Source organism: Cynoglossus semilaevis, chromosome Z, assembly GCF_000523025.1.
Source record: "Cynoglossus semilaevis isolate Cse_v1.0 chromosome Z, Cse_v1.0, whole genome shotgun sequence".
NCBI classification, from domain to species: Eukaryota; Metazoa; Chordata; class Actinopteri; order Pleuronectiformes; family Cynoglossidae; genus Cynoglossus; species Cynoglossus semilaevis.
In genome coordinates, this window is record NC_024328.1 from 8663334 (window position 1) to 8674330 (window position 10997).

A 10997-nucleotide genomic window follows, 5' to 3' on the forward strand; every position below is an offset into this window, starting at 1 on the left:
ATATATACACACACACACACACCGGTATATAAAATTCAACTTTCTGCTTTGTAATGGCAGACAATCGGCCAGAAAGTGATCAGAGCTTAAAATCATTGGAAAACTGTGAAATGTGATGCTATGTTTCGATAAATAAAATACAATAAAGTACAATGTCGGGATGAATCAATCTTAACACAAGGTGACATGGGGAGGTTTAAACTGATCTAAACTGTTGAAAATATTTCATTCTTAAAAAATTCTTTATCTTGATCCTCAAAGCCATTTAAAATGTCAGTAAATTCCAACCTTGGTCATGCAGCAAAAATAACTAGATATATCGGAATTCCATTAGTGTTATCATTCATTTTGAAAAACTAACAAAACCGAACAAGGTCTTTACTTATATCGCACTTGTTACGTCGATCATCTGTTATTATACGTCGTTGGTTTTCACCTTGTTGGGCTGGTTGACGTCGTAACTGTTCAAAGAGCCCAGCAGATGCTGCAGACCGGGTACATTGTCATCGTTGATGGCGTGGATGATGGCCTTCATCACAAAGGAGTCTTCCTCGTCCTAAACAGGTGGGGGAAAACACAGTGACTCTAAGGCCGTTCAAAGGAGGATGTGATTGTTAATCCTGTGAATTCCTTCTATCACATGCTGACATTAAGTCTCTCTTTCATCTCGATCTAGAGCATCAACCAAAAACATCAGACCTTTGGATGTTAATGTGCAATTTCAACACAAAGTCTCTCAGCACAGACGTGTTCTTCGTTTGTGTCACGACCTCAATGACCTTCAGCATGTCAGTGTATGTGCACCAGAAATGGACTGAGATTGCTCGAGTGCACAACGAGATGAAGGAGGAGGAGAAGGGGAGCAGGATGAGGTGAGGCTGCTGTGTCCTTTGTTCAGTCAAGTGTGACTGGAATCCTGCTACATTCCTCCACATAACCTCAGCGGTGGAGGAGCCAGGACCGAACCAGTGACGAGCAACGGAAAACACAGAGCTGTAGGATGAATGAAGGTTCACGCTCTATTTTCACCAGCGCATAATTTCCACAGGCCAAATTTAACCATTTTCACTGCTTATATTCAATACACATTTGGCAATAGTTTGTCCTGTTTTAATTGCAATTAAATTGAATGCAAATTCATTTTTCAGAAAAACTAAATAATTTATTTTGTATGCCTTTTTTATTTCTTTCTATTTAAACCAGGCCATTAGTCTGATTATTTGTGTCCATGTAAGTCATTTTAGTTAGTGTTTGGCCTGTGTGTGTGTGGGTGTGTGTATGTGTATAAATACACAAACAAACAATTAATCATGAAGCAATGATGGAGCTGCAGTTCAGTTTAAGTCCTACAGAGGGCACAGTAACTTGGATATTTGCCTGCTGTCCCACTTGGGACACAACAAGACTGTCAGTGTTGTAACAACTTTGGCTTTGGTACAATGGTAATGTCCAGTTAATGTTTAATCCATGACACAGACTCTGAAGTGTTTACATCTATCAGGCCGCTCACTGTTTACCACAACACACACACACACACACACAGTCTGGTTTTCATGACTAGTGGGGACTAGACATAATGCCTCACCCTACTAACCTTGGCCTTTACAAAAGCATGTCTATTCTTAATCCTCACCATACCCTAATCCAGCCCTTATTCTAATCCTAACTCCCAAACTACACCTAACACGGCCTAACAAGTATAGCTATCTCTAGACTACATACACACACACACATTCCAAAAATCTGACCTCAGGCCTTTGGGTGGAAAGAAGGAAAAGATCAATTAAGATGAAGAAGCTCTAGATTCTTGTTGAGATAAATCAGCTGAAAACTCTTAATAAAACTGGGAGACAGCAGCTCACACCAAGTTAAACACAACTGAAGTCCATTCATCTCAGGTGGGTTAAAATAACAAACTTTTTAATTAGAAAAAAAAAAAAAAAGTTCTTACCAGAGCGTCATCGCTGCGGGTCACACTGATGTTGCTTCTAGACAGGAAGGAGCGTGACAGACGGTTGCATAAGGAGATGAGACGCACTGATTGCTAGGAGAGGGGCGAGAAGTTAATGATGGTGTCAATTCATTTATGAATTCATCCACCGCCACTCCACACAAAACACCTGTTAATTTACTAACATAACTTCATACGATAACTTCACCAGTTATTAATTATTAAGTTTTAGTTTTATTCTTTTTTTTTAAAAAAAAATGACAAACAGAATCTCTTAACTACATGTGTCAAACCCAAGGCCTGGGGGCCAAATGCGGCCTGCCAAGTCATTTTGTATGGCTCGTGGGAGCATAAAAAGGACTTAATAAAGTCTATAGAGTAAAAAATAAATTTTATTCCACAGCAATGTATTATATTTGTAACTGGAATAAATAATAATTAATTACAGATGTGGCCCCCTAGTTGAAGTGAGGTTGACACACCTGCTCTAAACTAAAAATAATTAGCTCGATGACAAAAAAATGCATTGGAATTTGAAATGAACCAATGACTGAAGAATGATAATAATCAAAGAATATGATTCTTTTTCTTCTTCTTCTGCCTCAGTCATGTGAATGTTTAAGCCAATCGTACGCCTGATAATTCAGATGCATATTTTTCCCAAGTCTTTGCAAATTCATGACCTTAATGTAAAATCAAGCCAGAAGTTGCCAGACTGTGGAAGGCAACCAGGGCGGACAGAGACATGGTGTAACATCATCATCATCACTAAACCATCAAGGACAAACCCCCGCCTCTGCGACAGTCCGGGAGCACAAATGGGTCAGGTCAGTTGTGATGAACCAGAACAGACAAGACAACTGTCACCAAGGCAGTGATGGTGTTGTGGTGTGGTGACTGAGAGGGTCTGCATGTATTTATATATTAAAGGGTCAAATTTTAATAAACCTGTAAAAATGTAGGTCAAAAAATGTATCCTTACTTCCTGACTTGTCCTCCAATATTTGAAAAAGCAGCAGAGAAAAGTACTCACCTTCCACTTCCTTCGAGCTGCAAACGTCTTGAACTTCTCCATGTTGACAGCAGACTCCTTTCTGCTCAGAGCCTGCAGGGTGTCTTTTGGCTGATTTCACAAACACAAGAGACAAAATACTGACTCACTGACTCTAGTTAAGTGCAGTAAAAGGTAATATTAAACTTTCAGTACATGAATGAATATAATATAATTTATTTTAATTACTTTAATAATAAAAAATATTTTACAAAACGACAGATCCTTCCTTTAATTCTATCATTTAATTAGTCATCAAAATGGTCCAACCTTGATCCAGGGGTGCAGGAAGCTGTCCTGAATCGTCATTCTCTTTCTGCAGAGAAAAAGAAGATTTAATATATGACACCATTTGAGAGACAAATAACTACCACTACTACAAAAACTACAAATAAACTACGAATACTACTACGATTCAACTTTAGATGTAAAGAGTGAGGATATAGAGACACATATACTCACATATATTCATACATACATAAAGATATGTATATATTTCTATATATGCACAAACATACATATACATATACACATATACATATATATAGACATACATATACAGTGGGTACGGAAAGTATTCAGACCCCTTTAAATTTGTCACTCTTTGTTTCATTGCAGCCATTTGCTAAAATCAAAAAAGTTCATTTTATTTCTCATTAATGTACACTCAGCGCCCCATCTTGACAGAAAAAAACAGAAATGTAGATATTTTTGCAAATCTATCAAAAAAGAAAAACTGAAATATCACAGGTTCCTAAGAGCACAGTGGCCTCCATCATCCTTAAATGGAAGAAGTTTGGGACGACCAGAACTCTTTCTAGAGCTGGACGTCCAGCCAAACTGTGCAATCGTGGGAGAATATTTCGAGGATCTCCTCAATCCTGCTGACACGTCTCCCGGGAGCGCCGGGGGTGGATGAGATCCGCCCTGAGTATCTTAAGTCTCTGGATGTTGTGGGGCTGTCTTGGTTGACACGTCTCTGCAGAATCGCGTGGCAGTCTGGGACAGTACCTCTGGACTGGCAGACCGAGGTGATGGTGCCTCTTTTCAAAAAAGGGGACTGGAGGGTGTGTTCCAACTATCGGGGGATCACACTCCTCAGCCTCCCAGGAAAAGTCTATTCCAGGGTACTGGAGAGGAGAATCTGGCCGATAGTCGAACCTCGGATTCAAGAGGAAGACACGCTGGAGCGACTACGTCGCTCGGCTGGCCTGGGAACGCCTTGGGGTCCCCCCAGAAGAGCTAGAGGAAGTGTCGAGGGAGAGGGAAGTCTGGGTGTCCCTGCTCAGACTGTTGCCCCCGCGACCCGGCCCCGGATAAGCGGTTGAAGATGGATGGATGGATGGATGGATGGATGGGTCTGAATACTTATGACCATGTGATATTTCAGTTTTTCTTTTTTAATAAATTTGCTAAAACTTCTACATTTCTGTTTTTTTCTGTCAAGATGGGGTGCTGAGTGTACATTAATGAGATCTTTTCATATATTTCATATATATATACAAACATACATATACACATACGTTTATTTCTATGCATATAAACATATACATATATTTCTATATATATACACATATACATATATGTATATATTTCCAAATATATGTACAAACATACATAAACATATATTTCTATATACATGTATAGACAAATATATGTATATATTTCCATATATGTACAAACATACATATACACACATATATATATATATATATATACATAAATGTATGTGTATATTTTCCATATATATGTACAAACAAACATATAAATATATAAATACATACATACACATATATATGAAACAGCACTGTGGGGTGTGTTTTTTTTTACGCAAATAACGCAACAAAATCCTGCATTTTGCTGTCAATTCATAACCACCGAAGTAAAGTGCTGACATATTTTCTCTGAGCAACAACAATTCCGCCACAATATCTCACTTCCTCTATTACAGTTCCATGCTCCTCTTTAACAACACAAAGCGGGCAGTGAGACAGACTTTCAGGAACATCAACATCATGCAAATAAAGCAGATGACTACAGTATACTTCAATGTCTCTGGCCATTTGTATATAACTTCATTAGCATCTCTCTGACAGGAACATGGAAAGGACGTCAGATTTACAATATCAACCGAGGAGAGCTCGGAGGAATAATGATCTCTTTTTTGGTCTTCATCTTCATCATGTTGTTGTTGAGTTACAGCCGAAATCCCAAAGATGATGTGGTTTAAATACAGAAGCCACTTCTCTCTGACTGTTATCACTACACCCTGTGACTTAACCGCCATGATATGACTGACGACAATGAAATATTGTTCTGTGTTTATGGAAAAATTGCAAAACTGCTGGATGATGAAGTGAGTCATTTCCTTTTTCTTTTTTTAGCCCTCTAGGACTAATATATCAAACTGAAGACCTGCTGCCCAAATCTGGTACGTTTTGTAATTGTATGTGGTCCACCAGAGATTACCATGTGCATATATATATATATATATATATATATATAAATATAAATATATATAAATATATATTTACTAGAAATATATTTAGGGAAATAATCAAAATTTGCAGAACAGACTGATTTCATGACCTGCCTCCCATCATCGTGGCAAATGCATCTATCACCAAATACAGCAACATCCAATAAATGAGGATTTGACGCAGAGAGAAGGCAATATAATAAAACTCATAAGGTAGTGTCCTGTTGAAGGAGGACAATTATTCATTGCAGCCTGTTCAAATTTAATTTTCCATTGTCAGCACTAGACTGCTCAATAAGTGTCAATCCTGTTTGGCCCGCAGCTTAGACTGTGTTTTTAATTTCGGCCTCTTGAGTGATTGAGTTTGACGCCCAGGCAATATGTGGCTGGTTACATTTATCGATACATGTCAGAGGACCTGGAAAAAAAAAAAAAAATCTGTTGTTTTTCCCACTGCCTTGCTGGTGTAAAATTACTTCCCCTCCCTCAGCCAGACTCGCTTGTTTAAGAGGAGCAGTGGTCGGTGTGGCTGAGATCGTGTCTGTAAGTGCAGGTGCAGCCTTTCACTGTTGCTACAGCGACTGGTTGGCGATAAGAGCAGTTCTCTGTGCAGAATAACAGGGTTACCAAGTGTCGTTGTGGAAGTTTTGTTAATTTATACAAAGAGCCGGTTTTCACTTTTCTGTCCAGCAGTGTTGCTTTTAAATGAAATGAAAATATTCAGACATGTTATTGAAGGTTCACTAAAAAAGAAATAACACAGATGTTTTCAGATCACAGAAGGTTTTATCACTCAACGTGTTCATAAAAGCATTAGTTTGGATGAGATAATGGTGTTGTTTTATAACTGTATAACGCATTTATAATGTTATTATTGAATTAGTTGGGTTAATATGTAAATATAAATATGTAAAAGATATGTAAATCTGTAAATATATTTTTATATATATATTTAAAATATATATAAATATTAGTTAAATTAGTTTAAAACAGAAAATTTAATTATACATACTTGGATCTAACTTGGGATTTAACAAGAAGCTTTGCTATGAATAAATATATATTTATCTATATATATATATTTAAATATATATTTATATATGTGTGTGTATATACATGAGCTAAATTTGTTAAAAACCGAACATTTAATTATACATACTTGGGATCTTTAACAAGAAGCTTCGCTATGAAGTCTTTGGCCAGGAAGCTGGTGTTGTTGAAAAACTCGTCTTCAAATGTGTAGTCCATGGCCGACACGTTGGCCAGTGTCTCCTGTTTGTTGTCGCCCAGGAAAGGAGAGGCGCCGCTCAAACTACAAGACAAGTGAGAGGATAAGCGACAAAAAATCTGAAATGTCAAATAAACAGTCAGTCAGTCAGAGCAACTGTGACAACTGAATACTCGTTTAAAGTTTATATTAAGAGTCTTTTTTCTGAATGATGTTTTAGGCTGGACATTATCAGAAGTTTAATTTTACGGAAAAAAAAAAACATACAGCTTTGAAGATTAGTCATCATTCAAAAAAATAACCAGTGCTCAGATCACCTCACTGACTGACTCTGTTTTCTACAGTTTACCAAAACACAACAATTAAAAGCATTTCTCCACAGACAGATATTTTATATATCAAATTTACAGTTTTGTAATGACATTTTATCAGGCAGTTTCCCAAAATGGCTCTCTAACGAGACATGTGATGCTGGATGTGATTTTAGTGGTAGACAGCCATGCAAAATCCTAATAAAAGCGCCAAACAGAGCAGAATGTGCTAGAGTCTAATAACATGAACTTCCGTGACCTCAGATGTGACAATTCTCTCTCAGTTTTGACAGATCTGATTATTTCTAAAACCAACCAGAGATAGTGATTTATTCCATTTTTTTCCCTCTCTCATAAACAGGAGACAGACTCCGAGCACCTCTGCTGCAACATCAGTGAATCTCTACTGTATTCTGCAGAGCTGTGACACCTGTGTAGGTGATGGACGGATAACAAATCAAATGTGTATTTGTACTGTACTGTACTGTACTGTACATACTGTGTGTGAATATGTACTTTGCAGGTGTAAGACACAGGCAATTCAAGCAGCACTTACACATGATTGTTGTCATTTAAATCAACACTGTGGCTATTTATTATGCTATAGTAAGGTCATTTAAATTCATTTTAATTGATTTAAATTAATTAATGATTCTGTTTATTCTCTAATGTGTGTAATATAATGCATTTAATGCAGAATGGAATATTCTATATAGCTCATAATTCCAATAACTTCACAGCCACTTGATTGACAGCCCTAGCTCTCATTTACGTAAAAGTCTCTTTGTGTTATACCTGTAGTGTTAGTTACTACGTTGGAGTCAGAGCTTGTGTTCTAAGTATTTAATCATCTCCTGTGGCTGCTTCATGTGCTGTGCAGTGTTTGTGTGGAAGTCTCCTCCACAGATACAGCTGTGTGGGAGCTCAGCAGCTCAACCACAGCAGGAGACAGCAGTTGATCTGCGGTTCACCGAGGCACAAACTTTTACTATGGAATTAACGCCCTGCTGGCGGAGCTACTGTCGACTCAGGCCATAACAATCAGCAGTTCAACAAAACAAAGCTCGATGGGAATGTGAACGAAGCTGACGTTATTTTAGGAATCCAATCGTGGGCTGAAATAAATGATTCGGTGGGCCAGATTCAGTCCCGTGGGCCGCCACTTTGTAATTGCTGAAGTAAAAAAAAAACTTAATCAATGGAAACACTGCTTCAGTCATTGATGTGGAGATGATCAGGATAGAGCCTCTACGATGTCATCAATAATGAGTTAATCATTGTCTTGTACAGTGGAACCTCGAGATACGACATACGAGTATTTCAAGATACGAGTAAGCATCCGAGCAAATTTTTGCTTCAAGATACGAGTAAAGACTCAAGATACCAGCACACTTACAGACGCTGCCACCAGGTGGCCGAGCACTCGGAGCAGCCCACGCTGCTTCACTCATTCACCTCACCTGTTCCGTTCTCATCTTCTGCAAGTCTTCCACATCGTGTTTACGTTATCTACGTGATTTTCTCTCTATTTTGTGCATTATTCTTCATAATAGTGATGAGTCCTAAGAGAGTGAGTTGTAAGGCTGGTGGTGAGAAGAAGAAACACATGATGACCATGGAAATAAAGCAGGAAATTGTTGATAAATATGAGCGTGGTGCCACTAAAGATAGAATACAAATCGAAATTGAAAAGCAAGTGAGTAAGTTTTTTTTTTTTTTTACTTTTCTATTTCTTTTAAAACTGTGAGAGAATTGTCACATCTGAGGTCACGGAAGTTCATGTTATTAGACTCTAGCACATTCTGCTCTGTTTGGCGCTTTTATTAGGATTTTGCATGGCTGTCTACCACTAAAATCACATCCAGCATCACATGTCTCGTCAGAGAGCCATTTTGGGAAACTGCCTGATAAAATGTCATTACAAAACTGTAAATTTGATATATAAAATATCTGTCTGTGGAGAAATGCTTTTAATTGTTGTGTTTTGGTAAACTGTAGAAAACAGAGTCAGTCAGTGAGGTGATCTGAGCACTGGTTATTTTTTTGAATGATGACTAATCTTCAAAGCTGTATGTTTTTTTTTTCCGTAAAATTAAAATTCTGATAATGTCCAGCCTAAAACATCATTCATAAAAAAGACTCTTAATATAAACTTTAAACGAGTAAGTTAAGTTTATGTAAGTTCGTACGTAGTGTACGTGTAAGGTACGGTACGGAATCAAGTGTCTACGTACGGGCCAACTCTCTTTATTCTGTCAGTATCAGAGTCTGAATGATTTGTTGTTTCCAAACACTGACAGATTATCTTTGAATGGAAAAAGTAAAGCAGAATGACTGGATTGCTTTAAATGAAGTGAATTAGTAAAACTGAAGTACATTTTTTCACTGTGTCCCACTGCGGCCTGGTACCAAATGACCTACGGACCAACACTAGTCCCCGGACCGCAGGTTGGGAACCCCTGCCTTAAACCATTAAAACCTTTAAAGTACTGATGTATACAGTCACATTCACACACACACACACACACACACAGAAACAGCTCTAACTTGTTCCTTTTGACTTGTCTGTGCCGCAGGTCTTTACATTATTAACAACAGTGTTCACTTCAACACTGACGTCAGCCCAGCCCTCACATTTCAGCAAATACCCTGCTGTCGGTGCGTGAAAAAGACAACAAATCTATACATTTTTTCTTCTTCTGGTAGGAAATGGTGGCTGCTGCAATTTATATTATTTATTTTTATACTTAAATGGTATTTCCAACTGTGTTGGTGTAGAAGACACTTACAGAATGTACGTTATCACACCGATACTCCTGCAGAGAGACAGAAAAAGTTATTTATATGTAGCATCTGAGCAACTCTGCACTTCACACAACACTTCACACAGCAGCAGATGTTCATCAAAAACAGGCATTAGTAATTTTTTTTTTTTTTTTTAAATCAGCATATGTTCAGGATAGTCAGCCTAGAACAGATAGATGTTTTGTTTTGTTTTTTTTACACTCACCACATGTCAGCCTCCAGGCCCAAAGGTTCATAGTTGACTACCTCTGGAGCTGTAAGGCAGAAACATGAACCAGAAGATTATTTCTATCCAGGTCAATGACACATAATAATATAGATACAACATGCCTCACTTTCTACTCCATAGTGTAATCATTAGTTCCTTTTTTTTCTCTTCCGTTATAGGTTTAATACTGCAGGTGAGGTAAGAGGAAGTTAACACTTTGAGCAGTTCTGTCAAGTTTACGAATATACGGTATATGTAAAGTTGGTGTCATCGCTTTTCTTCTGAAGTGGGTTTCAGCATGACTCTCCATAAAAAAAACATCTAATCCGTTAGCAGCCAATCACGGAGCAAAATGCTGTGACCTCACCAAAATGAATCCAACGTCAGCAGACTTGAACCTTTAAAGGTTTTAAAACTTATGGGCTTTATTCACCTCAGACAGTGTTCATTGATACACTGAGCCCCACCAAGTGGGTTGATAGTGATCATCAACTGGCGGCCCGCGACTTGATTCCACAATTGTAAGGATTCAAGAGAATTTATCATTTGGTCCCCACTATTAATGCCTACAGTTTGTAATACAATTTATATATACACACACACATACTGTATATATATACATATATGCACATATATACATATAGATATATACATACAGTATATACATATATGCACATATATACATATATATGTATATATGTATATATCTATATATGTATACATATATGTATATATGTACATGTACATATATCTATGTATATATGTATATATCTATACTGTATATGTATACATATATAGATATATACATATATTCATATACTGTACATATATAGATCTTCTTCTTCTTTCGGCTTTGTCCCTTTTTTCAGGGGTTGCCACAGCAAATCATTGATTTCCATCTCTCCCTGTTCTCTGTATCTTCTACTCTGACTCCGTCAGAGTAGAAGTACATATATGTGTGTAT

General features: G+C 37.5%; 1 protein-coding gene across 2 annotated transcripts in view; it reads right to left on the bottom strand.

Moving 5' to 3' along the window:
• Positions 1–10997, bottom strand: part of dapk1 (death-associated protein kinase 1) — a 67199-nt gene that overhangs the window by 23359 nt on the left and 32843 nt on the right. The window contains exons 6-12 of one of the 2 annotated variants that reach the window (XM_008336179.3): positions 10031–10079; positions 9810–9836; positions 6641–6793; positions 3273–3318; positions 2985–3074; positions 1952–2044; positions 437–556 (exon numbers count right to left, since the gene is read on the bottom strand). In XM_008336179.3, coding sequence (XP_008334401.1) covers positions 437–556; positions 1952–2044; positions 2985–3074; positions 3273–3318; positions 6641–6793; positions 9810–9836; positions 10031–10079 — 578 coding nt within the window. The other variant, XM_017043199.2, reaches the window with a different exon arrangement.